General features: G+C 63.7%; 1 protein-coding gene across 1 annotated transcript in view; it reads right to left on the reverse strand.

Annotated features, from left to right (window-relative positions):
• Positions 1–594: 594 nt before the first annotated feature.
• LOC132813961 (arf-GAP with coiled-coil, ANK repeat and PH domain-containing protein 2-like) overlaps positions 595–26,182 on the reverse strand; it is a 40,635-nt gene continuing 15,047 nt past the window's right edge. The window contains exons 9-16 of the mRNA XM_060823320.1: positions 24,905–24,974; positions 22,532–22,626; positions 22,234–22,304; positions 20,401–20,573; positions 19,253–19,362; positions 15,948–16,058; positions 2,645–2,706; positions 595–1,810 (exon numbers count right to left, since the gene is read on the reverse strand). Coding sequence (XP_060679303.1) covers positions 1,722–1,810; positions 2,645–2,706; positions 15,948–16,058; positions 19,253–19,362; positions 20,401–20,573; positions 22,234–22,304; positions 22,532–22,626; positions 24,905–24,974 — 781 coding nt within the window. The 3' untranslated portion in view covers positions 595–1,721. The remainder of the gene's footprint in view (positions 1,811–2,644; positions 2,707–15,947; positions 16,059–19,252; positions 19,363–20,400; positions 20,574–22,233; positions 22,305–22,531; positions 22,627–24,904; positions 24,975–26,182) is intronic.

Below are 26,182 nucleotides of genomic sequence, written 5' to 3' on the forward strand. Positions count from 1 at the left end.
TCTCCTGTCGGTGTCTCCCTGTCTCTCTCTCTGTCTCCTGTCGGTGTCTCCCTGTCTCCTGTCGGTGTCTCCCTGTCTCTCTCTCTGTCTCCTGTCGGTGTCTCCCTGTCTCTCTCTCTGTCTCCTGTCGGTGTCTCCCTGTCTCTCTCTCTGTCTCCTGTCGGTGTCTCCCTGTCTCTCTCTCTCTCTGTCTCCTGTCGGTGTCTCCCTGTCTCTCTCTCTGTCTCCTGTCGGTGTCTCCCTGTCTCTCTCTCTCTCTGTCTCCTGTCGGTGTCTCTCTCTCTCTCTGTCTCCTGCCGGTGTCTCCCTGTCTCTCTCCCTGCGTCCGTGCTGTAAAATACTTAGAGACAACTGAACACACCTGGTGGTGCGACTCCCCTGTCTCTCTCTCTCTCCCCGGTACCTCCGGCCTCCCTGCCTCCTCCTTCGGTCCCGTGTCCCTACGGGGAAGACGTGATTGAGCTCTCCGTCCTTTGCGGGTGTCCCCAGACCTCCTGCGGGTGGCCGGGTTGGAGGTGATGACGATCACGCGGTGCCCTGTTTACTGTCACACTCTCTCTCTCTCACACTCACACACCTCAGACCGGATCTCCGTTGAAAAGTGACATGGAATGGAGGCCGGACCGCGCAGCCACCATGTTTATTTTCCCATTGGGTGGTACAACAGCAATGGACGGTGCGTCCTCCTCCCCTCCCTTCCACCCCTTCACTGTCACCAATTCTCTCTCTCTCTCTCCTTTTCCGCTGACCCTCTGTCGGGGTCACTCCCTCCCTCTCTCTCTGTGACTGTGAGAGACAGAGCGTGGATGTGTACGCGTGTGAGTGAGTACGTCTGAGCGTGTGCGTCAGAGTGTCTGCACGCGTACACGTCTCAGTGCGTGACGGCATTTGCGAGTGAGTGAGTGAGAGAGACAGTGTGCGTGAGAGAGTGTGTGTGTGAGAGAGAGTGTGTGAGAGTGAGTGTGTGTGTGTGAGAGAGAGTGTGTGTGTGAGAGAGAGAGTGTGTGTGTGAGAGAGCGTGTGTGTGTGAGAGAGAGAGTGTGTGTGTGAGAGAGAGAGTGTGTGTGTGAGAGAGAGTGTGTGTGTGTGAGAGAGAGTGTGTGTGAGAGAGAGTGTGTGTGTGAGAGAGTGTGAGAGAGTGTGTGTGTGTGAGAGAGAGAGAGTGTGTGTGTGTGAGAGAGAGGGAGTGTGTGTGTGTGAGAGAGAGGGTGTGTGTGTGTGTGTGTGTGTGTGAGAGTGTGAGTGAGAGAGAGAGTGAGAGAGAGTGTGAGTGTGAGAGTGTGTGAGAGAGAGTGTGTGTGAGAGAGAGTGTGAGAGAGAGTGTGTGAGTGTGAGAGTGTGTCTGAGAGAGTGTGTGAGAGAGAGAGTGAGAGTGTGAGAGAGAGAGTGTGTGTGAGAGAGAGTGTGTGTGTGTGAGAGAGAGTGTGTGAGTGTGAGAGTGTGTCTGAGAGAGTGTGTGATAGAGAGTGAGAGTGTGAGAGTGTGTGTGAGAGAGAGAGTGTGTGTGAGAGAGAGAGTGTGTGTGTGTGTGAGTGTGTGTGAGTGTGCGTGAGAGAGTGTGTGAGTGAGAGAGAGTGTGAGAGAGAGAGTGTGTGAGAGAGAGAGTGTGTGAGAGAGAGAGTGTGTGTGTGTGTGTGCGCGTGAGAGAGTGTGTGTACCCGGCCCTCAGTCCTTGGCGATGAGGGGGGGGACGACGAGACGAGGGGAGGGGGAGCTGAGCCTCAGACATGGCCCCGACGCAGCTTCTCTGGGTCATCAGACGCCATCCGAGAGAAATCACGGAAGATATCCTGGAAGGTGGGATCGTCACCTGGAGGGAGGGGAGAAGATGGGAGAGGGAGGTCATCCAGGAGTAGACAAGGCCCATTCCCAACCACCCTCAGCACTGACCCTCCCTCAGCACCGACCCTCCCTCAGCACTGACCCTCCCTCAGCCCCGACCCTCCCTCAGCCCCGACCCTCCCTCAGCCCCGACCCTCCTTCAGCCCCGACCCTCCCTCAGCCCCGACCCTCCCTCAGCCCCGACCCTCCCTCAGCGCCCGCTCCCTCAGCACCGACCCTCCCTCAGCACCGACCTTCCCTCAGCCCTGACCCTCCCTCAGCACCGACCCTCCCTGAGCGCCCGCTCACTCAGAACTGACCCTCCCTCAGCGCTGACCCTCCCTCAGCGCCGACCCTCCCTCAGCACCTACCCTCCCTCAGCACCTACCCTCCCTCAGCACTCACTCCTCCCTCAGCGCCGACCCTCCCTCAGCACTCACTCATCCCTCAGCAGTAACCCTCCCACAGCACTGACCCTCCCACTGCACCCGCTCCCTCAGCACAGACCCTCCCTCAACGCCCGATCCCTCAACACTGACCCTCCCTCTGCGCCCGCTCCCTCAGGGCTGACCCTCCCTCAGCGCACAATCCCTCAGCACTAACCCTCCCTCAGCAACCATTCCCTCAGCGCTGACCCTCCTTCAGCACTGACCCTTCCTGACCCTCCGGGTGGGTCAGTGCTGAGGGAGGGTCAGCGCTGAGGGATCGGGTGCTGAGAGAGGGTCATGGCTGAGGGAGGGTCGGGGCTGAGGGAGGGTCGGGGCTGAGGGAGGGTCGGGGCTGAGGGAGGGTGTGACCATTCTGGGGAGGGGACCCTGCGTACCTGTGTGACTGAATACTCCTTCCGCTTCCCGCATTTCCTCATTCATCCGGGCCATCCGCAGCCTGGGAAAAGATAGAGTAAACACTATCGACTCAAAGCAGTCTGCGTCAACAGGAGGGTGAGGGGTGTGAGGGTTCTGTGTGTGTGTGTGTGTGTGTGTGTGGGGGGGGTGTGTGTGTGCGTGTGGGGTGCGCGCGCGTGGGGGATGCGCGTGGGTGAGGGGGGGTGGGTGTGAGGGGGGTGTGCGTGTGTGGGGGTGTGCGTGTGTGGGGTGCACGCTTGTAGGGTGCGCGCGAGAGGGGTGCGCGTGTGTGGGGGTGTGCGTGTCTGTGTGGGGTGTGTGTGTGGGGTGTGTCTGTGTGGGGTGTGTGTGTGGGGTGTGTCTGTGTGAGGTGTGTCTGTGTGTGAGGTGTGTCTGTGTGGGGTGTGTCTGTGTGGGGTGTGTCTGTGTGGGGTGTGTCTGTGTGGGGTGTGTCTGTGTGGGGTGTGTCTGTGTGAGGTGTGTGTGTGTGAGGTGTGTCTGTGTGGGGTGTGTCTGTGTGGGGTGTGTCTGTGTGGGGTGTGTCTGTGTGGGGTGTGTGTGTGGGGTTTGTGTGTGGGGTTTGTGTGTGGGGTTTGTGTGTGGGGTTTGTGTGTGGAGCGTGTGTGTGGGGTGTGTCTGTGTGGGGTGTATGTGGGGGGTTTGTGTGTGTGTGAGGGGGGGGTGTGTGTGTGTGGGTGTGTGTGGGGTGCGTGCATGGGGTGCGTGTGTGTGGGGTGCGTGTGGAGGGTGCGTGTGTAGTGTGCGGGGTGCGTGCGTGGGGTGCGTGTGCGTGCATGGGGTGCGGGCGTGGGGTGTGTGTGTGTGGGGTGCGTGTGTGTGTGGGGTGCATGCGTGCGTGTGTGGGGTGCGTGCGTGCGTGGGGTGCGTGTGTGTGTGTGGGGTGCGTGCGTGCGTGTGTGGGGTGCGTGCGTGCGTGGGGTGCGTGTGTGTGTGGGGTGCGTGTGTGTGTGCGTAGGGGGTGCGTGTGAGGGGTGTGTCTGTGTGAGGTGTGTCTGTGTGAGGGTGTGCGCATGTGTGAGGGGTGTGTGTGGGGGGTTTGTGTGTGAGGGGTGTGTGTGTGTGTGGGGGTGTGTGTGTGTGTGTGGGGGTGTGTGTGTGGGGGTGTGTGTGTGGGGTGCGTGCGTGGGTGGGGTGCGTGTGTGGGGTGCGTGCGTGTGTGTGGGGTGCGTGTGTGTGGGGTGCGTGTGTGTGGGGTGCGTGTGTGGGGGTGCGTGTGTGGGGGTGCGTGTGTGGGGGTGCGTGTGTGGGGGTGCGTGTGTGGGGGTGCGTGTGTGGGGTGCGTGTGTGGGGGTGCGTGTGTGGGGGTGCGTGTGTGGGGTGCGTGTGTGGGGGTGCGTGTGTGGGGGTGCGTGTGTGGGGGTGCGTGTGTGGGGGTGCGTGTGTGGGGGTGCGTGTGTGGGGGTGCGTGTGTGGGGGTGCGTGTGTGGGGGTGCGTGTGTGGGGGTGCGTGTGTGGGGTGTGCATGTGTGGGGCGGGTGTGAGGTGTGCGTGTGAGGGGTGTGTCTGTGTGTGGGGTGTCTGTGTGAGGTGTGTCTGTGTGAGGGCGTGTGCGTTTGTGTGGGGTGTATGTGGGGGGTTTGTGTGTGTGTGAGGGGGGTGTGTGTGTGTGCGCGCGCGTGGGGTGTGTGTGTGTGCGCGCGCGTGGGGTGCGTGTGTGCGCGGGGTGCGTGTGTGGGGTGCGTGCGTGTGTGTGTGGGGTGCTTGCGTGGGTGTGGGGGGTGCGTGTGTGGGGTGCGTGTGTGTGTGGGGTGTGTGTGTGTTTGGGGTGCGTGTGTGTGGGGGGGGTTTGGTGGGGGCGTGTGGGGGGGGTGCGTGTGTGGGGGGTGCGTGTGTGGGGGGTGCGTGTGTGGGGGGTGCGTGTGTGGGGGGTGCGTGTGTGGGGGGTGCGTGTGTGGGGGGTGCGTGTGTGGGGGGTGCGTGTGTGGGGGGTGCGTGTGTGGGGGGTGCGTGTGTGGGGGGTGCCTGTGTGGGGGGTGCGTGTGTGGGGGGTGCGTGTGTGGGGGGTGCGTGTGTGGGGGGTGCGTGTGTGGGGTGCGTGTGTGGGGTGTGCGTGTGTGGGGTGCGTGTGAGGGGTGTGTCTGTGTGAGGTGTGTCTGTGTGAGGGCGTGTGCGTGTGTGAGGGCGTGTGCGTGTGAGGGGGGTGTATGTGGGGGGTTTGTGTGTGTGTGTGGGTGTGTGTGTGTGGGTGTGTGTGTGTGTGTGGGGGGGTGTGTGTGGGGTGCGTACGTGGGGTGCGTGTGTGTGTGGGGTGCGTGTGTAGGGTGCGTGTGTAGGGTGCGTGTGTAGGGTGCGGGGTGTGTGCGTGCGTGGGGTGCGTGCGTGTGTGTGGGGTGCGTGTGTGGGGTGCGTGTGTGTGTGGGGTGCGTGCGTGCGTGCGTGGGGTGCGTGTCTGTGTGAGGTGTGTCTGTGTGAGGGTGTGCGCATGTGTGAGGGGTGTGTGTGTGGGGGTTTGTGTGTGAGGGGTGTGTGTGTGTGTGGGGGGGTGTGTGTGTGTGTGTGGGGGTGTGTGTGGGGGAGCGTGTGTGGGGGAGCGTGTGTGGGGGTGCGTGTGTGTGGGGTGCGTGCGTGGGGTGCGTGCGTGCGTGGGGGTGCGTGTGTGGGGCGGGTGTGAGGTGTGCGTGTGAGGAGTGTGTCTGTGTGTGGGGTGTCTGTGTGAGGTGTGTCTGTGTGAGGTGTGTCTGTGTGAGGGTGTGTCTGTGTGAGGGCGTGTGCGTGTGTGTGGGGTGTATGTGGGGGGTTTGTGTGTGTGTGAGGGGTGTGTGTGTGGGTGTGTGCGTGCGCGTGGTGTGCGTGTGTGGGGTGCGTGCGTGTGTGTGTGGGGTGCGTGCGTGCGTGTGTGGGGTGCTTGTGTGGGTGTGGGGGGTGCGTGTGTGGGGTGCGTGCGTGTGTGTGTGGGGTGCGTGCGTGTGTGTGTGAGGTGCGTGCGTGTGTGTGTGGGGTGCGTGCGTGTGTGGGGTGCTTGTGTGGGTGTGGGGGGTGCGTGTGTGGGGCGCGCGTGTGTGTGGGGTGTGTGTGTGTGGGGGGTGGTTTGGTGGGGGCGTGTGGGGTGCGTGTGTGGGGGTGCGTGTGTGGGGTGCGTGTGTGGGGTGCGTGTGTGGGGGGTGGTTTGGTGGGGGCGTGTGGGGTGTGTGTGGGGGGTGCGTGTGTGGGGTGCGTGTGTGGGGGTGCGTGTGTGGGGGTGCGTGTGTGGGGTGCGTGTGTGGGGTGCGTGTGTGGGGTGCGTGTGTGGGGTGCGTGTGTGGGGTGCGTGTGTGGGGTGCGTGTGGGGGTGCGTGTGTGGGGTGCGTGTGTGGGGTGCGTGTGTGGGGTGCGTGTGTGGGGTGCGTGTGTGGGGTGCGTGTGTGGGTGCGTGTGTGGGGGTGCGTGTGTGGGGGTGCGTGTGTGGGGTGCGTGTGTGGGGGTGCGTGTGTGGGGTGCGTGTGTGGGGTGCGTGTGTGGGGTGCGTGTGTGGGTGCGTGTGTGGGGTGCGTGTGTGGGGTGCGTGTGTGGGGTGCGTGTGTGGGGTGCGTGTGTGGGGTGCGTGTGTGGGGTGCGTGTGTGGGGTGCGTGTGTGGGGTGCGTGTGTGGGGTGCGTGTGTGGGGTGCGTGTGTGGGGTGCGTGTGTGGGGTGCGTGTGTGGGGTGCGTGTGTGGGGTGCGTGTGTGGGTGCGTGTGTGGGGTGCGTGTGTGGGGTGCGTGTGTGGGGTGCGTGTGTGGGGTGCGTGTGTGGGGTGCGTGTGTGGGGTGCGTGTGTGGGGTGCGTGTGTGGGGTGCGTGTGTGGGGTGCGTGTGTGGGGTGCGTGTGTGGGGTGCGTGTGTGGGGTGCGTGTGTGGGGTGCGTGTGTGGGGTGCGTGTGTGGGGTGCGTGTGTGGGGTGCGTGTGTGGGGTGCGTGTGTGGGGTGCGTGTGTGGGGTGCGTGTGTGGGGTGCGTGTGTGGGGTGCGTGTGTGGGGGTGCGTGTGTGGGGGTGCGTGTGTGGGGTGCGTGTGTGGGGTGCGTGTGTGGGGTGCGTGTGTGGGTGCGTGTGTGGGGTGCGTGTGTGGGGTGCGTGTGTGGGGTGCGTGTGTGGGGTGCGTGTGTGGGGTGCGTGTGTGGGGTGCGTGTGTGGGGTGCGTGTGTGGGGTGCGTGTGTGGGGTGCGTGTGTGGGGTGCGTGTGTGGGGTGCGTGTGTGGGGTGCGTGTGTGGGGTGCGTGTGTGGGGTGCGTGTGTGGGGTGCGTGTGTGGGGTGCGTGTGTGGGGTGCGTGTGTGGGGTGCGTGTGTGGGGTGCGTGTGTGGGGTGCGTGTGTGGGGTGCGTGTGTGGGGTGCGTGTGTGGGGTGCGTGTGTGGGGTGCGTGTGTGGGGTGCGTGTGTGGGGTGCGTGTGTGGGGTGCGTGTGTGGGGTGCGTGTGTGGGTGCGTGTGTGGGGTGCGTGTGGGGGTGCGTGTGTGGGGTGCGTGTGTGGGGTGCGTGTGTGGGGTGCGTGTGTGGGTGCGTGTGTGGGGTGCGTGTGTGGGGTGCGTGTGTGCGTGTGTGGGGTGCGTGTGTGGGGTGCGTGTGTGGGGTGCGTGTGTGGGGTGCGTGTGTGGGGTGCGTGTGTGGGGTGCGTGTGTGGGGTGCGTGTGTGGGGTGCGTGTGTGGGGTGCGTGTGTGGGGTGCGTGTGTGGGGTGCGTGTGTGGGGTGCGTGTGTGGGGTTGCGTGTGTGGGGTGCGTGTGTGGGGGTGCGTGTGTGGGGGTGCGTGTGTGGGGGTGCGTGTGTGGGGGTGCGTGTGGGGGTGCGTGTGTGGGGGTGCGTGTGTGGGGGTGCGTGTGTGGGGGTGCGTGTGTGGGGTGCGTGTGTGGGGTGCGTGTGTGGGGTGCGTGTGTGGGGTGCGTGTGTGGGGTGCGTGTGTGGGGTGCGTGTGTGGGGTGCGTGTGTGGGGTGCGTGTGTGGGGTGCGTGTGTGGGGTGCGTGTGTGGGGTGCGTGTGTGGGGTGCGTGTGTGGGGTGCGTGTGTGGGGTGTGTGTGTGGGGTGGTTTGGTGGGGGCGTGTGGGGTGTGTGTGTGGGGGTGCGTGTGTGGGGGTGCGTGTGAGGGCGCGTGTGAGGGGCGCGTGTGAGGGGCGCGTGTGAGGGGCGCGTGTGAGGGGCGCGTGTGAGGGGCGCGTGTGAGGGGCGCGTGTGAGGGGCGCGTGTGAGGGGCGCGTGTGAGGGGCGCGTGTGAGGGGCGCGTGTGAGGGGCGCGTGTGAGGGGCGCGTGTGAGGGGCGCGTGTGAGGGGCGCGTGTGAGGGGCGCGTGTGAGGGGCGCGTGTGAGGGGCGCGTGTGAGGGGCGCGTGTGAGGGGCGCGTGTGAGGGGCGCGTGTGAGGGGCGCGTGTGAGGGGCGCGTGTGAGGGGCGCGTGTGAGGGGCGCGTGTGAGGGGCGCGTGTGAGGGGCGCGTGTGAGGGGCGCGTGTGAGGGGCGCGTGTGAGGGGCGCGTGTGAGGGGCGCGTGTGAGGGGCGCGTGTGAGGGGCGCGTGTGAGGGGCGCGTGTGAGGGGCGCGTGTGAGGGGCGCGTGTGAGGGGCGCGTGTGAGGGGCGCGTGTGAGGGGCGCGTGTGAGGGTGTGTGTCTGTGTGAGGTGTGTCTGTGTGAGGTGTGTCTGTGTGAGGTGCGTGTGTGTGGGGGGTGCGTGTGGGGTGCGTGCGCGTGTGTGTGTGGGGGGTGTGTGGTGGGGGGCGTGTGGGCTGGAGGGCGTGTGGGGTGGGGGGGGGCGTGTGGGGTGGGGGGGGCGTGTGGGGTGGGGGGCGTGTGGGGTGGGGGCGTGTGGGGTGGGGGGCGTGTGGGGTGGGGGGGCGTGTGGGGTGGGTGTGTGTGGGGTGGGTGTGTGTGTGGGGTGCGTGTGTGGGGTGCGTGTGTGGGGTGCGTGTGTGGGGTGCGTGTGTGGGGTGCGTGTGTGGGGTGCGTGTGTGGGGGTGCGTGTGTGGGGGTGCGTGTGTGGGGTGCGTGTGTGGGGGTGCGTGCGTGGGGTGCGTGTGTGGGGGTGCGTGTGTGGGGTGCGTGTGTGTGAGGGGTGTGTGTTTGTGTGTGTGTGTGGGGGTGTGTGTGTGGGGTGTGTGTGTGGGTGGGGGTGCGTGTGTGGGGGTGAGTGTGTGGGGGTGGTGTGTGGGGGGGTGCGTGTGTGGGGGTGCGTGTGTGGGGGTGCGTGTGTGGGGTGCGTGTGTGGGGTGCGTGTGTGGTGTGCGTGTGTGGGGGTGAGTGTGTGGGGGTGCGTGTGTGGGGGTGCGTGTGTGGGGGTGCGTGTGTGGGGGTGCGTGTGTGGGGGTGCGTGTGTGGGGGTGCGTGTGTGGGGGTGCGTGTGTGGGGGTGGTGTGTGGGGGGTGCGTGTGTGGTGCGTGTGTGGGGTGCGTGTGTGGGGTGGTGTGTGGGGTGCGGTGTGTGGGGTGGTTTGGTGGGGGCGTGTGTGGGGTGTGTGTGTGGGGGTGGTGTGTGGGGGGTGCGTGTGAGGGGGGCGTGTGAGGGGGCGTGTGAGGGGCGCGTGTGAGGGGCGCGTGTGTGTGAGGGGTGTGTGTGTGTGTTGTGTGTGTGTGTTGTGTGTGGGGTGCGTGTGTGTGGGGTGCGTGTGTGTGTGGGGTGCGTGTGTGGGGGTGCGTGTGTGGGGTGCGTGTGTGTTTGTGTGTGTGTGTGTGTTGTGTGTGTGTGGGGGTGCGTGTGTGGGGGTGCGTGTGTGGGGGTGCGTGTGTGGGGGTGCGTGTGTGGGGGTGCGTGTGTGGGGGTGCGTGTGTGGGGGTGCGTGTGTGGGGGTGCGTGTGTGGGGGTGCGTGTGTGGGGGTGCGTGTGTGGGGGTGCGTGTGTGGGGGTGCGTGTGTGGGGGTGCGTGTGTGGGGGTGCGTGTGTGGGGGTGCGTGTGTGGGGGTGCGTGTGTGGGGGTGCGTGTGTGGGGGTGCGTGTGTGGGGGTGCGTGTGTGGGGGTGCGTGTGTGGGGGTGCGTGTGTGGGGGTGCGTGTGTGGGGGTGCGTGTGTGGGGGTGCGTGTGTGGGGGTGCGTGTGTGGGGGTGCGTGTGTGGGGGTGCGTGTGTGGGGGTGCGTGTGTGGGGTGCGTGTGTGGGGGTGCGTGTGTGGGGTGCGTGTGTGTGAGGGGTGTGTGTTTGTGTTGTGTGTGTTGTTGTGTGTGTCTGGGGGTGCGTGTCTGGGGGTGCGTGTGTGGGGGTGCATGTGTGGGGGTGCGTGTGTGGGGGTGCGTGTGTGGGGGTGCGTGTGTGGGGGTGCGTGTGTGGGGGTGCGTGTGTGGGGGTGCGTGTGTGGGGGTGCGTGTGTGGGGGTGCGTGTGTGGGGGTGCGTGTGTGGGGGTGCGTGTGTGGGGTGCGTGTGTGGGGGTGCGTGTGTGGGGTGCGTGTGTGTGAGGGGTGTGTGTTTGTGTTGTGTGTGTGTTGTATGTGTTGTGTGTGTTTGTGTTGTGTGTGTGTTGTGTGTGTCTGGGGGTGCGTGTGTGGGGGTGCGTGTGTGGGGGTGCGTGTGTGGGGTGCGTGTGTGGGGGTGCGTGTGTGGGGGTGCGTGTGTGGGGGTGCGTGTGTGGGGGTGCGTGTGTGGGGGTGCGTGTGTGGGGGTGCGTGTGTGGGGGTGCGTGTGTGGGGGTGCGTGTGTGGGGGGTGCGTGTGTGGGGGTGCGTGTGTGGGGGTGCGTGTGTGGGGGTGCGTGTGTGGGGGTGCGTGTGTGGGGGTGCGTGTGTGGGGTGCGTGTGTGGGGTGCGTGTGTGGGGGTGCGTGTGTGGGGTGCGTGTGTGTGAGGGGTGTGTGTTGTATGTGTTGTGTGTGTTTGTGTTGTGTGTGTGTTGTGTGTGTCTGGGGGTGCGTGTGTGGGGGTGCGTGTGTGGGGGTGCGTGTGTGGGGGTGCGTGTGTGGGGGTGCGTGTGTGGGGTGCGTGTGTGTGTGGGGTGCGTGTGTGTGTGGGGTGCGTGTGTGTGTGGGGTGCGTGTGTGTGTGGGGTGCGTGTGTGTGGGGGGTGGTTTGGTGGGGGCGTGTGGGTGCGTGTGTTGGGGCGCGTGTGTTGGGGCGCGTGTGTTGGGGCGCGTGTGAGGGGCGCGTGTGAGGGGCGCGTGTGAGGGGCGCGTGTGAGGGGCGCGTGTGAGGGGCGCGTGTGAGGGGCGCGTGTGAGGGGCGCGTGTGAGGGGCGCGTGTGAGGGGCGCGTGTGAGGGGCGCGTGTGAGGGGCGCGTGTGAGGGGCGCGTGTGAGGGGCGCGTGTGAGGGGCGCGTGTGAGGGGCGCGTGTGAGGGGCGCGTGTGAGGGGCGCGTGTGAGGGGCGCGTGTGAGGGGCGCGTGTGAGGGGCGCGTGTGAGGGGCGCGTGTGAGGGGCGCGTGTGAGGGGCGCGTGTGAGGGGCGCGTGTGAGGGGCGCGTGTGAGGGGCGCGTGTGAGGGGCGCGTGTGAGGGGCGCGTGTGAGGGGCGCGTGTGTGAGGGGCGCGTGTGAGGGGCGCGTGTGAGGGGCGCGTGTGAGGGGCGCGTGTGAGGGGCGCGTGTGAGGGGCGCGTGTGAGGGGCGCGTGTGAGGGGCGCGTGTGAGGGGCGCGTGTGAGGGGCGCGTGTGAGGGGCGCGTGTGAGGGGCGCGTGTGAGGGGCGCGTGTGAGGGGCGCGTGTGAGGGGCGCGTGTGAGGGGCGCGTGTGAGGGCGCGTGTGTGGGGCGCGTGTGAGGGGCGCGTGTGAGGGGCGCGTGTGAGGGGCGCGTGTGAGGGGCGCGTGTGAGGGGCGCGTGTGAGGGGCGCGTGTGAGGGGCGCGTGTGAGGGGCGCGTGTGAGGGGCGCGTGTGAGGGGCGCGTGTGAGGGGCGCGTGTGAGGGGCGCGTGTGAGGGGCGCGTGTGAGGGGCGCGTGTGAGGGGCGCGTGTGAGGGGCGCGTGTGAGGGGCGCGTGTGAGGGGCGCGTGTGAGGGGCGCGTGTGAGGGGCGCGTGTGAGGGGCGCGTGTGAGGGGCGCGTGTGAGGGGCGCGTGTGAGGGGCGCGTGTGAGGGGCGCGTGTGAGGGGCGCGTGTGAGGGGCGCGTGTGAGGGGCGCGTGTGAGGGGCGCGTGTGAGGGGCGCGTGTGAGGGGCGCGTGTGAGGGGCGCGTGTGAGGGGCGCGTGTGAGGGGCGCGTGTGAGGGGCGCGTGTGAGGGGCGCGTGTGAGGGGCGCGTGTGAGGGGCGCGTGTGAGGGGCGCGTCTGTGTGAGGTGTGTCTGTGTGAGGTGTGTCTGTGTGAGGTGTGTCTGTGTGAGGTGTGTCTGTGTGAGGTGCGTGTGTGTGGGGGGTGCGTGTGGGGGGGTGCGTGCGCGTGTGGGGTGCGTGCGCGTGTGTGTGTGGGGGGCGTGTGTGGTGGGGGGGCGTGTGGGGTGGGGGGGGCGTGGGGTGGGGGGGGCGTGTGGGGTGGGGGGGCGTGTGGGGTGGGGGGGGGCGTGTGGGGTGGGGGGGCGTGTGGGGTGGGTGTGTGTGGGGTGGGTGTGTGTGTGGGGTGCGTGTGTGGGGTGCGTGTGTGGGGGTGCGTGTGTGGGGTGCGTGTGTGTGAGGGGTGTGTGTTTGTGTTGTGTGTGTGTTGTGTGTGTGGGGGTGCGTGTGTGGGGGTGCGTGTGTGGGGGTGCGTGTGTGGGGGTGCGTGTGTGGGGGTGCGTGTGTGGGGGTGCGTGTGTGGGGGTGCGTGTGTGGGGGTGCGTGTGTGGGGGTGCGTGTGTGGGGGTGCGTGTGTGGGGGTGCGTGTGTTTGTGTTGTGTGTGTGTGTTGTGTGTGTGTGTTGTGTGTGTGTGTTGTGTGTGGGGTGCGTGTGTGTGGGGGGCGTGTGTGTGTGGGGTGCGTGTGTGGGGTGCGTGTGTGGGGGTGCGTGTGTGGGGTGCGTGTGTGTGAGGGGTGTGTGTTTGTGTTGTGTGTGTGTTGTGTGTGTGTGGGGGTGCGTGTGTGGGGGTGCGTGTGTGGGGGTGCGTGTGTGGGGGTGCGTGTGGGGGTGCGTGTGTGGGGGTGCGTGTGTGGGGGTGCGTGTGTGGGGGTGCGTGTGTGGGGGTGCGTGTGTGGGGGTGCGTGTGTGGGGTGCGTGTGTGGGGGTGCGTGTGTGGGGGTGCGTGTGTGGGGGTGCGTGTGTGGGGGTGCGTGTGTGGGGGTGCGTGTGTGGGGGTGCGTGTGTGGGGGTGCGTGTGTGGGGGTGCGTGTGTGGGGGTGCGTGTGTGGGGGTGCGTGTGTGGGGGTGCGTGTGTGGGGGTGCGTGTGTGGGGTGCGTGTGTGGGGGTGCGTGTGTGGGGTGCGTGTGTGTGAGGGGTGTGTGTTTGTGTTGTGTGTGTGTTGTGTGTGTCTGGGGGTGCGTGTCTGGGGGTGCGTGTGTGGGGGTGCGTGTGTGGGGGTGCGTGTGTGGGGGTGCGTGTGTGGGGGTGCGTGTGTGGGGGTGCGTGTGTGGGGGTGCGTGTGTGGGGGTGCGTGTGTGGGGGTGCGTGTGTGGGGGTGCGTGTGTGGGGGTGCGTGTGTGGGGGTGCGTGTGTGGGGGTGCGTGTGTGGGGTGCGTGTGTGGGGTGCGTGTGTGTGAGGGGTGTGTGTTTGTGTTGTGTGTGTGTTGTATGTGTTGTGTGTGTTTGTGTTGTGTGTGTGTTGTGTGTGTCTGGGGGTGCGTGTGTGGGGGTGCGTGTGTGGGGGTGCGTGTGTGGGGGTGCGTGTGTGGGGTGCGTGTGTGGGGGTGCGTGTGTGGGGGTGCGTGTGTGGGGGTGCGTGTGTGGGGGTGCGTGTGTGGGGGTGCGTGTGTGGGGGTGCGTGTGTGGGGTGCGTGTGTGGGGGTGCGTGTGTGGGGGTGCGTGTGTGGGGGTGCGTGTGTGGGGGTGCGTGTGTGGGGTGCGTGTGTGGGGGTGCGTGTGTGGGGTGCGTGTGTGTGAGGGGTGTGTGTTTGTGTTGTGTGTGTGTTGTATGTGTTGTGTGTGTTTGTGTTGTGTGTGTGTTGTGTGTGTCTGGGGGTGCGTGTGTGGGGTGCGTGTGTGGGGGTGCGTGTGTGGGGGTGCGTGTGTGGGGTGCGTGTGTGGGGTGCGTGTGTGTGTGGGGTGCGTGTGTGTGTGGGGTGCGTGTGTGTGTGGGGTGCGTGTGTGTGTGGGGTGCGTGTGTGTGTGGGGTGCGTGTGTGTGTGGGGTGCGTGTGTGTGGGGGTGGTTTGGTGGGGGCGTGTGGGGTGTGTGTGTGGGGGTGCGTGTGTTGGGGCGCGTGTGTTGGTGGGGGGCGCGTGTGTTGGGGCGCGTGTGTTGGGGCGCGTGTGAGGGGCGCGTGTGAGGGGCGCGTGTGAGGGGCGCGTGTGAGGGGCGCGTGTGAGGGGCGCGTGTGAGGGGCGCGTGTGAGGGGCGCGTGTGAGGGGCGCGTGTGAGGGGCGCGTGTGAGGGGCGCGTGTGAGGGGCGCGTGTGAGGGGCGCGTGTGAGGGGCGCGTGTGAGGGGCGCGTGTGAGGGGCGCGTGTGGGGGTGCGTGTGAGGGGCGCGTGTGAGGGGCGCGTGTGAGGGGCGCGTGTGAGGGGCGCGTGTGAGGGGCGCGTGTGAGGGGCGCGTGTGAGGGGCGCGTGTGAGGGGCGCGTGTGAGGGGCGCGTGTGAGGGGCGCGTGTGAGGGGCGCGTGTGAGGGGCGCGTGTGAGGGGCGCGTGTGAGGGGCGCGTGTGAGGGGCGCGTGTGAGGGGCGCGTGTGAGGGGCGCGTGTGAGGGGCGCGTGTGAGGGGCGCGTGTGAGGGGCGCGTGTGAGGGGCGCGTGTGAGGGGCGCGTGTGAGGGGCGTGTCTGTGTGAGGTGTGTCTGTGTGAGGTGTGTCTGTGTGAGGTGTGTCTGTGTGAGGTGTGTCTGTGTGAGGTGCGTGTGTGTGGGGGGTGCGTGTGGGGGGTGCGTGCGCGTGTGGGGTGCGTGCGCGTGTGTGTGTGGGGGGGCGTGTGTGGTGGGGGGGGCGTGTGGGTGGGGGGGCGTGGGGGGGGGGGGGCGTGGGGGGGGGGGGGGCGTGTGGGTGTGGGGGGGGGTGGGGGGTGGGGGGGTGTGTGGTGGTGGGTGGTGTGTGGTGGTGTGGTGGGTGGGTGTGTGTGTGGTGGGTGCGTGTGTGGGGTGCGTGTGTGGGGGTGCGTGTGTGGGGTGCGTGTGTGTGAGGGGTGTGTGTTTGTGTTGTGTGTGTGTGTGTGTGTGGGGGTGCGTGTGTGGGGGTGCGTGTGTGGGGGTGCGTGTGTGGGGGTGCGTGTGTGGGGGTGCGTGTGTGGGGGTGCGTGTGTGGGGGTGCGTGTGTGGGGGTGCGTGTGTGGGGGTGCGTGTGTGGGGGTGCGTGTGTGGGGGTGCGTGTGTGTGTGTTGTGTGTGTGTGTTGTGTGTGTGTGTTGTGTGTGTGTGTTGTGTGTGGGGTGCGTGTGTGTGGGGGGCGTGTGTGTGTGGGGTGCGTGTGTGGGGTGCGTGTGTGGGGGTGCGTGTGTGGGGTGCGTGTGTGTGAGGGGTGTGTGTTTGTGTTGTGTGTGTGTTGTGCGTGTGTGGGGGTGCGTGTGTGGGGTGCGTGTGTGGGGGTGCGTGTGTGGGGGTGCGTGTGTGGGGGTGCGTGTGTGGGGGTGCGTGTGTGGGGGTGCGTGTGTGGGGGTGCGTGTGTGGGGGTGCGTGTGTGGGGGTGCGTGTGTGGGGGTGCGTGTGTGGGGGTGCGTGTGTGGGGGTGCGTGTGTGGGGGTGCGTGTGTGGGGGTGCGTGTGTGGGGGTGCGTGTGTGGGGGTGCGTGTGTGGGGGTGCGTGTGTGGGGGTGCGTGTGTGGGGGTGCGTGTGTGGGGGTGCGTGTGTGGGGGTGCGTGTGGGGGTGCGTGTGTGGGGGTGCGTGTGTGGGGTGCGTGTGTGTGAGGGGTGTGTGTTTGTGTTGTGTGTGTGTTGTATGTGTTGTGTGTGTTTGTGTTGTGTGTGTGTTGTGTGTGTCTGGGGGTGCGTGTCTGGGGGTGCGTGTGTGGGGGTGCGTGTGTGGGGGTGCGTGTGTGGGGGTGCGTGTGTGGGGGTGCGTGTGTGGGGGTGCCTGTGTGGGGGTGCCTGTGTGGGGGTGCGTGTGTGGGGGTGCGTGTGTGGGGGTGCGTGTGTGGGGTGCGTGTGTGTGAGGGGTGTGTGTTTGTGTTGTGTGTGTGTTGTATGTGTTGTGTGTGTTTGTGTTGTGTGTGTGTTGTGTGTGTGTGGGGGTGCGTGTGTGTGGGGTGCGTGTGTGGGGGTGCGTGTGTGGGGGTGCGTGTGGGGTGCGTGTGTGGGGGTGCGTGTGTGGGGGTGCGTGTGTGGGGGTGCGTGTGTGGGGGTGCGTGTGTGGGGGTGCGTGTGTGTTGTGTGTGTGTGTGTGGGGCGTGTGTGTGCATGTGAATGTGCGTGTGCATGTGTGCGAGTGAGACTCACAGAGTGACGATGTCTGCGTTGGCCGTAGCGACAGCGATACTCAGGGGGTCCTGCCCTCTCTCGTCCACGGCGTACTGATTGGCTCCGCGTTTCAACAACAGGCAGACTGCGCTGAGGGGTCCGGACGGGGGGAAGAGAGGTGGGAACGCGACACAAAGTTACTGCACGGCCAGACCAGTCTCACCCCGCAACAGCGCAATTACATCTCGCTGGTGAATCCTCGAGGAATAACGGAGGGGGGGGGGGGGGGGCGAGGGGACTGACCCCTGCCACGCGCCACTAGCTCCCAACTGCCAGTCTCAGGATGCACCCCACCTCCCCAAACCTTTGTCCCCAACTCTGTTTTCTATCAGCCGACCGATCCTCGCTTGGAGTTCACATCACGTCCTTGACATAACTGGATCATAACTTAAGTGGACAGCAGTTTTGAAATCTTTGTTATCACCACGAAGGGGAGTAGAGTTGTGCATTGTGCTAAAGGATGTTGTAGGTCACAGAGGGACAGGGATAAGCTGCAGAGCTGGGCTGAGAGGGGGCAAATGGAGTTTAATGTGGGAAAGTGTGAGGGTTACAGAGGGACAGGGATAAGCTGCAGAGCTGGGCTGAGAGGTGGGGAATGGAGTTTAATGTGGGATAGTGTGAGGGTTACAGAGGGACAGGGATAAGCTGCAGAGCTGGGCTGGGAGGTGGTGAATGGAGTTTAATGTGGGAAAGTGTGAGGGTTACAGTGGTACAGGGATAAGCTGCAGAGCTGGGCTGAGAGGTGGGGAATGGGGTTTAATGTGGGATAGTGTGAGGGTTACAGAGGGACAGGGATAAGCTGCAGAGCTGGGCTGAGAGGTGGGGAATGGAGTTTAATGTGGGATAGTGTGAGGGTTACAGAGGGACAGGGATAAGCTGCAGAGCTGGGCTGGGAGGTGGTGAATGGAGTTTAATGTGGGAAAGTGTGAGGGTTACAGTGGGACAGGGATAAGCTGCAGAGCTGGGCTGGGAGGTGGGGAATGGAGTTTAATGTGGGAAAGTGTGAGGGTTACAGAGGGACAGGGATAAGCTGCAGAGCTGGGCTGAGAGGGGGCAAATGGAGTTTAATGTGGGATAGTGTGAGGGTTACAGAGGGACAGGGATAAGCTGCAGAGCTGGGCTGAGAGGTGGGGAATGGAGTTTAATGTGGGATAGTGTGAGGGTTACAGAGGGACAGGGATAAGCTGCAGAGCTGGGCTGAGAGGTGGGGAATGGGGTTTAATGTGGGAAAGTGTGAGGGTTACAGAGGGACAGGGATAAGCTGCAGAGCTGGGCTGAGAGGTGGGGAATGGAGTTTAATGTGGGAAAGTGTGAGGGTTACAGAGGGACAGGGATAAGCTGCAGAGCTGGGCTGGGAGGTGGGGAATGGGGTTTAATGTGGGATAGTGTGAGGGTTACAGAGGGACAGGGATAAGCTGCAGAGCTGGGCTGAGAGGTGGGGAATGGGGTTTAATGTGGGATAGTGTGAGGGTTACAGAGGGACAGGGATAAGCTGCAGAGCTGGGCTGAGAGGTGGGGAATGGAGTTTAATGTGGGATAGTGTGAGGGTTACAGAGGGACAGGGATAAGCTGCAGAGCTGGGCTGAGAGGTGGTGAATGGAGTTTAATGTGGGATAGTGTGAGGGTTAGAGAGGGACAGGGATAAGCTGCAGAGCTGGGCTGGGAGGTGGGGAATGGAGTTTAATGTGGGAAAGTGTGAGAGTTACAGAGGGACAGGGATAAGCTGCAGAGCTGGGCTGAGAGGTGGGGAATGGGGTTTAATGTGGGATAGTGTGAGGGTTACAGAGGGACAGGGATAAGCTGCAGAGCTGGGCTGAGAGGTGGGGAATGGAGTTTAATGTGGGATAGTGTGAGAGTTAGAGAGGGACAGGGATAAGCTGCAGAGCTGGGCTGGGAGGTGGTGAATGGAGTTTAATGTGGGAAAGTGTGAGGGTTACAGAGGGACAGGGATAAGCTGCAGAGCTGGGCTGAGAGGTGGGGAATGGAGTTTAATGTGGGATAGTGTGAGGGTTACAGAGGGACAGGGATAAGCTGCAGAGCTGGGCTGGGAGGTGGTGAATGGAGTTTAATGTGGGAAAGTGTGAGGGTTACAGAGGGACAGGGATAAGCTGCAGAGCTGGGCTGAGAGGTGGGGAATGGGGTTTAATGTGGGATAGTGTGAGGGTTACAGAGGGACAGGGATAAGCTGCAGAGCTGGGCCTAGAGGTGGGGAATGGAGTTTAATGTGGGAAAGTGTGAGGGTTACAGAGGGACAGGGATAAGCTGCAGAGCTGGGCTGGGAGGTGGGGAATGGGGTTTAATGTGGGAAAGTGTGAGGGTTACAGAGGGACAGGGATAAGCTGCAGAGCTGGGCTGGGAGGTGGCGAATGGGGTTTAATGTGGGATAGTGTGAGGGTTACAGAGGGACAGGGATAAGCTGCAGAGCTGGGCTGGGAGGTGGGGAATGGGGTTTAATGTGGAAAGGTGTGAGGTGGTTCACTTTGGAAGGAGTAACAGGAACGGAGCGCCCTGGGATAATGGTGAGATTGTTGGTCGTGTACAGGAGCAGAGAGATCTCGGTGTCCACAGATCCCTGAACGGTGCTACCCAGGGTTTGTTGAGGAGGCGTAGGGTGTGTCAGCTTTTCTGGGGAGAGGGATGGATTTTCGGAGCCACGAGGTCACGCTGCAGCTGGACAAAACTCTGGACGCACCCGGACAGCTCTGGTCTCCGCGTGACGGGGAGGACGTGGGGGGGCTTTGGGAAGGAAGGTAGCCTGGGATGTTGCCTGGTCTCACCAGGACAGTCTGACGCCGTTACCCACTTGAGAGGAGGAGGGGACCGACTCGAAACGTGGGACGGAGAGGGTGGGCAGCGAGAGACGTTTTCCCTCGGATGGTGAGGGTGCTGGAACGAGGGGAAGGTGGCGTTAGACCGAGGAGGGGGGTGATAGGTACAGGAGAGACGTGAGAGGGGGTGCGTCGGTACTCCGAGAGTAGGAGGGCGGGGCGTGGAACGGACTGTCTCCAACAGCAGGAGGCTCACCCACTTGGAGGGCATTGAAAGGGGCACTGGATGGGCACATGGACTGGAATGGGAGGGTGTAGGTGAAATGGGCTTCCGATTGGTTCCACAGCACAGCATCGAGGGGCCGAAGGGCCTGCACTGTGCTCGTTCTCTCTCAACCTCCCTGAAGAAATCCAGTCGGACCCCCAGTGTCCAGCTCACCCCTGCCCAGTCAGACCACCAGGGCAACACTGAAGCCAACAAACTGGCAGAGGGGAGAGGGGCACGCTCGATCTTACCCAGTGTGAGCGGCGCGGGTGGCGACGTGAATGGGTCCCTGTCCCGTAGCATCTCTGTAGCTGATGTGGGCGCCGTTCTGCAGGAGATATTCACAGGCTGACACTGAGCCCTGGGACCGGGAAAGAGAGGGAGGGTTATCTGCAGGAACACACAGGGGAGGCCGGGGAACTGCGCGCGGTGCTCCGAGTGTGGGGTCTGACCGAGGGGAGAGACCGGGAAACTGCGCACGGTGCTCCGAGGGGAGAGACCGGGGAACTGCGCACGGTGCTCCGAGTGACCGAGGGGAGAGACCGGGGAACTGCGCACGGTGCTCCGAGGGGAGAGACTGGGGAACTGCGCACGGTGCTCCGAGGGGAGAGACCGGGGAACTGCGCACGGTGCTCCGAGTGACCGAGGGGAGAGACCGGGGAACTGCGCACGGTGCTCCGAGGGGAGAGACTGGGGAACTGTGCACGGTGCTCCGAGTGACCGAGGGGAGAGACCGGGGAACTGCGCACGGTGCTCCGAGGGGAGAGACCGGGGAACTGCGCACGGTGCTGCGAGGGGAGAGACCGGGGGACTGCGCACGGTGCTCCGAATGACCGAGGGGAGAGACCGGGGAACTGCGCACGGTGCTCCGAGGGGAGAGACCGGGGAACTGTGCACGGTGCTCCGAGTGACCGAGGGGAGAGACCGGGGAACTGCGCACGGTGCTCCGAGTGACCGAGGGGGAGAGACCGGGGAACTGCGCGCGGTGCTCCGAGGGAGAGACCGGGGAACTGCGCACGGTGCTCCGAGGGGAGAGACCGGGGAACTGCGCACGGTGCTCCGAGTGACCAAGGGGAGAGACCGGGGGAACTGCGCACGGTGCTCCGAGTGACCACGGGGAGAGACCGGGGAACAGCGCACGGTGCTCCGAGTGACCACGGGGAGAGACCGGGGAACAGCGCACGGTGCTCCGAGTGACCGAGGGGAGAGACCGGGGAACAGCGCACGGTGCTCCGAGTGACCGAGGGGAGAGACCGGGGAACGGCGCACGGTGCTCCGAGGGGAGAGACCGGGGAACTGCACACGGTGCTCCGAGTGACCGAGGGGAGAGACCGGGGAACTGGGCACGGTGCTCCGAGTGTGGGTCGAAGTTGGACATCACGGTGTTAACGCCCCTCACCCCTCGCGCTGCACAGATGAGGGGAGAGCACTGAGAATCCTCGCTATTGGTCCAGTTGACACAGGCGCCGTGTGCCAGTGCGTGGCACATCTGTGGCAGATCACCAACAGCAGCAGCAGCGTACAGACGTCGACTCGGGCACAGGGCATCTGTGGATTCGGGAATTCGATCCTCTACAGAATACAGGAAAGAGAGACGGTAAACCACGCGTTACCACGGTCACTCTCAGGGAGATACCTGTACACTGACTGGTGTCTCTCAGTCCCCCCTCTCTCTCTCAGGGAGATATCTGTACACTGACTGGTGTCTCTCAGTCCCCTCTCTCTCTCTCAGGGAGATATCTGTACACTGACTGCTGCCTCTCAGTCCCCTCTCTCTCTCAGGGAGATATCTGTACACTGACTGGTGTCTCTCAGTCCCCCCTCTCTCTCAAGGAGATATCTGTACACTGACTGCTGTCTCTCAGTACCCCCTCTGTCTCTCTCTCAGGGAGATATCTGTACACTGACTGCTGTCTCTCAGTACCCCCTCTGTCTCTCTCTCAGGGAGATATCTGTACACTGACTGGTGTCTCTCAGTCCCCTCTCTCTCTCTCAGGGAGATATCTGTACACTGACTGGTGTCTCTCAGTCCCCCCTCTCTCTCAGGGAGATATCTGTACACTGACTGGTGTCTCTCAGTCACCTCTCTCTCTCAGGGAGATATCTGTGCACTGACTGGTGTCTCTCAGTCCCCTCTCTCTCTCTCTCTCTCTCTCTCAGGGAAATATCTGTACACTGACTGCTGTCTCTCAGTCCTCTCTCTCAGGGAGATATCTGTACACTGACTGGTGTCTCTCAGTCCACCGTCTCTCAGGGAGATACCTGTACACTGACTGGTGTCTCTCAGTCCCCTCTCTCTCTCTCAGGGAGATACCTGTACACTGACTGGTGTCTCTCAGTCCCCCCTCTCTCTCAAGGAGATATCTGTACACTGACTGGTGTCTCTCAGTCCCCTCTCTCTCAGGGAGATATCTGTACACTGACTGCTGTCTCTCAGTACCCCCTCTCTCTCTCAGGGAGATATCTGTACACTGACTGGTGTCTCTCAGTCCCCTCTCTCTCTCTCAGGGAGATATCTGTACACTGACTGGTGTCTCTCAGTCCCCCCTCTCTCTCTCAGGGAGATATCTGTACACTGACTGGTGTCTCTCAGTACCCCCTCTCTCTCTCAGGGAGATATCTGTACACTGACTGGTGTCTCTCAGTCCCCCCTCTCTCTCTCAGGGAGATATCTGTACACTGACTGGTGTCTCTCAGTCCCCCCTCTCTCTCTCTCAGGGAGATATCTGTACACTGACTGGTGTCTCTCAGTCCCCCCTCTCTCTCAGGGAGATATCTGTGCACTGACTGGTGTCTCTCAGTCCCCCCTCTCTCTCAGGGAGATATCTGTACACTGACTGGTGTCTCTCAGTCCCCCCTCTCTCTCAGGGAGATATCTGTACACTGACTGGTGTCTCTCAGTCCCCCCCCCTCTCTCTCTCAGGGAGATATCTGTACACTGACTGGTGTCTCTCAGTCCCCCCCCCTCTCTCTCTCAGGGAGATATCTGTACACTGACTGGTGTCTCTCAGTCCCCCCTCTCTCTCAGGGAGATATCTGTGCACTGACTGGTGTCTCTCAGTCCCCTCTCACTCACAGGGAGATATCTGTACACTGACTGGTGTCTCTCAGTCCCCTCTCTCTCTCTCAGGGAGATATCTGTACACTGACTGGTGTCTCTCAGTCCCCTCTCACTCTCAGGGAGATATCTGTACACTGACTGGTGTCTCTCAGTCCCCTCGCTGCATCTTACCAGCAGTTGGAATCTTTTTTAGAAATCTTTTCTGGACGTATTTCGCTTCAATCCACCGTTCCTTCTGCTGCCTGTAAAACAAACTGTTAGATCGGAATATCGAGAGGGAGAGAACGTTCCTCTCACACGGCCCTCCGCCCACACCCACCACCCATCAGATTAAAGCTCCCCCTACACCGTCCCCCCACTCCCAGGGACAGGGGGCTTAGATACAGGGTAAAGCTCCCTCTACACCGTCCCCCCATCCCAGGGACATGGGGGTTAGATGCGGAGTAAAGCTCCCTCTACATATCCTTACCGTGAACTCTCAGCTGTAGGCTTACACATTCCGGAATGTTCCGTCTCAGCCTCGTAAATCTGGTTTACAGTATCATTGCCGAGTGCACACAGTAACTGGAGACAGAGGAAAACAGGCTCTTTCATCCCAATGGACCCCAAACCCCTTCCCCGTTCCCTCCCGCTCTACACCATCCCCCAGTGGGCCCCAAACCCCTTCCCCGTTCCCTCCCGCTCTACACCGCCCCCCCAATGGGACCCCAAACCCCTTCCCCGTTCTCTCCCGCTCTACACCGTCCCCCAATGGACCCCAAACCCCTTCCCCGTTCCCTCCCGCTCTACACCGTCCCCCAATGGACCCCAAACCCCTTCCCCGTTCCCTCCCGCTCTACACCGTCCCCAATGGACCCCAAACCCCTTCCCCGTTCCCTCCCGCTCTACACCATCCCCCAGTGGGCCCCAAACCCTTTCCCCGTTCCCTCCCGCTCTACACCGTCCCCCAATGGACCCCAAACCCCTTCCCCGTTCCCTCCCGCTCTACACCGTCCCCAATGGGCCCCAAACCCTTTCCCCGTTCCCTCCCGCTCTACACCGTCCCCCAATGGACCCCAAACCCCTTCCCCGTTCCCTCCCGCTCTACACCGTCCCCAATGGACCCCAAACCCTTTCCCCGTTCCCTCCCGCTCTACACCGTCCCCCAATGGACCCCAAACCCCTTCCCCGTTCCCTCCCGCTCTACACCGTCCCCAATGGACCTCAAATTCCTTCCCCGTTCCCTCCCGCTCTACACCGTCCCCCAATGGACCCCAAACCCCTTCCCCGTTCCCTCCCGCTCTACACCGTCCCCAATGGACCCCAAACCCCTTCCCCGTTCCCTCCCGCTCTACACCGTCCCCCAATGGACCCCAAACCCCTTCCCCGTTGCCTCCCGCTCTACACCGTCCCCCAATGGACCCCAAACCCCTTCCCCGTTCCCTCCCGCTCTACACTGTCCCCAATGGACCCCAAACCCCTTCCCCGTTCCCTCCCGCTCTACACCATCCCCCAATGGACCCCAAACCCCTTCCCCGTTCCCTCCCGCTCTACACCGTCCCCCCAATGGACCCCAAACACCTACCCCGTTCCCTCCCGCTCTACACCGTCCCCCAATGGACCCCAAACCCCTTCCCCGTTCCCTCCCGCTCTACACCGTCCCCAATGGACCCCAAACCCCTTCCCCGTTCCCTCCCGCTCTACACCGTCCCCCAATGGACCCCAAACCCCTTCCCCGTTCCCTCCCGCTCTACACCGTCCCCAATGGGCCCCAAACCCTTTCCCCGTTCCCTCCCGCTCTACACCGTCCCCCAATGGACCTCAAATTCCTTCCCCGTTCCCTCCCGCTCTACACCATCCCCCAATGGACCCCAAACACCTACCCCGTTCCCTCCCGCTCTACACCGTCCCCCATGGGACCCCAAACCCCTTCCCCGTTCCCTCCCGCTCTACACCGTCCCCCAATGGACCCCAAACCCCTTCCCCGTTCCCTCCCGCTCTACACCGTCCCCCAATGGACCCCAAACCCCTTCCCCGTTCCCTCCCGCTCTACACTGTCCCCAATGGACCCCAAACCCCTTCCCCGTTCCCTCCCGCTCTACACCGTCCCCCAATGGGCCCCAAACCCCTTCCCCGTTCCCTCCCGCTCTACACCGTCCCCCCAATGGGCCCCAAACCCCTTCCCCGTTCCCTCCCGCTCTACACCATCCCCAATGGACCCCAAATCCCTTCCCCATTCCCTCCCGCTCTACACCGTCCCCAATGGACCCCAAACCCCTTCCCCATTCTCTCCCGCTCTCCACCGTCCCCAATGGACCCCAAACACCTACCCCGTTCCCTCCCGCTCTACACCGTCCCCAATGGACCCCAAACCCCTTCCCCGTTCCCTCCCGCTCTACACCGTCCCCCAATAGACCCCAAACCCCTTCCCCATTCCCTCCCGCTCTACACCGTCCCCAATGGACCCCTTCCCGTTCCCTCCCGCTCTACACCGTCCCCAATGGACCCCAAACACCTACCCCGTTCCCTCCCACTCTACACTGGCCAATGGACCCTAAACCCCTTCCCCGTTCCCTCCCGGTCTACACTTTCCCTGATGGACCACAAACCCTTTCCTCGTTTCCTCCCTCTCTTCACCATCCCTGATGGACCCCAAACCCCTTCCCTGGTCCCTCCCGCTGTACACCGTCCCCAATGGACCCCAAATCCTTTCCCCGTTCCCTCCCACTCTACACCGTCCCCAATGGACCCCAAACCCCTTCCCCGTTCCCTCCCGCTCTACACCGTCCCCAATTGACCTCAAACCCGAGACGATCGTAGCTTGACCACTGTGCGCCATCCAACCCCATGACCCACGCCTCACCTTGAGCAGCTCCGGCTCCCAGGTGTCAAGGGTCAGGGAGCGAACTTTGGACTGATGGACGCCCAGACCCCTGAGGAGAAGAGGGGACGTCAATAAAAAGGAGATCTTCGACAACCCACAGCCTCCCACCTCCCCCGTCCCGCTCCACCAACCTGTTATGAAGTTGCTGGCGTGTATTGTACGGTTACGAGAGAGTGACATGTGACTGACTACACGCATAGAGCGTGCGGACAAGTTTAAACGATAACATTTGGCTGTGAAACAATTAGCCGACCTGAGTACCATATTCCGCCACCATTTGAATTGAGCCAATCAGTGGAAACTATGCCCCAAGATACTAAAACCCAGGCAAATTTGAATTTTACTACTTTGACGACATCAGGCCAATGAGGCGATCCGATACTTCTGAGGCCGGCAGACACTGAAGTTCAGAGTCGAGAGTGTGGTGCTGGAAAAGCACAGCTGGTCAGGCAGCATCCGAGGAGCAGGAGAGTTGACATTTCAGGCAAAAGCTGTGGAAGGGTTACACATCCCTGGGCACTTTGGGACACTTTCCCACGGCCAACCCACCCTAACCTACACATCCCTGAGCACTATGGGACACTGTCCCCACGGCCAACCCACCCTAACCTACACATCCCTGGGGCACTATGGGACACTGTCCCCACGGCCAAGCCACGCGAACCTATACAGCCCTGGGGCACTATGGGACACTGTCCCCATGGCCAACCCACCCTAACCTACCCATCCCTGGGCACTATGGGACACTGTCCCCACGGCCAACCCACTCATCCCTGGGCACTATGGGACACTGTCCCCACAGCCAACCCACCCTAACCTACACATCCCTGGGCACTATGGGACACTTTTCCATGTACAACCAACCCTAACCTACACATCCCTGGGCACTATGGGACACTGTCCCCACGGCCAACCCACCCTAACCTACACACCCCTGGACACTATGGGACACTGTCCCCACGGCCGACCCATCCTAACCTACACATCCCTGGGGCACTATGGGACACTGTCCCCACGGCCAACCCACCCGAACCTACACATCCCTGGGCACTATGGGACAATTTCCCAACGGCCAACCCACCCTAACCTACACATCCCTGGGCACTATGGGACAATTTCCCAACGGCCAACCCACCCTAACCTACACATCCCTGGGCACTATGGGACACTGTCCCCACGGACAACCCACCCTAACCTACACATCCCTGGGGCACTATGGCACACTGACCCCACGGCCAACCCACCCTAACCTACACA

Source organism: Hemiscyllium ocellatum, unplaced genomic scaffold (genome assembly GCF_020745735.1).
Source record: "Hemiscyllium ocellatum isolate sHemOce1 unplaced genomic scaffold, sHemOce1.pat.X.cur. scaffold_578_pat_ctg1, whole genome shotgun sequence".
NCBI lineage: Eukaryota > Metazoa > Chordata > Chondrichthyes > Orectolobiformes > Hemiscylliidae > Hemiscyllium > Hemiscyllium ocellatum.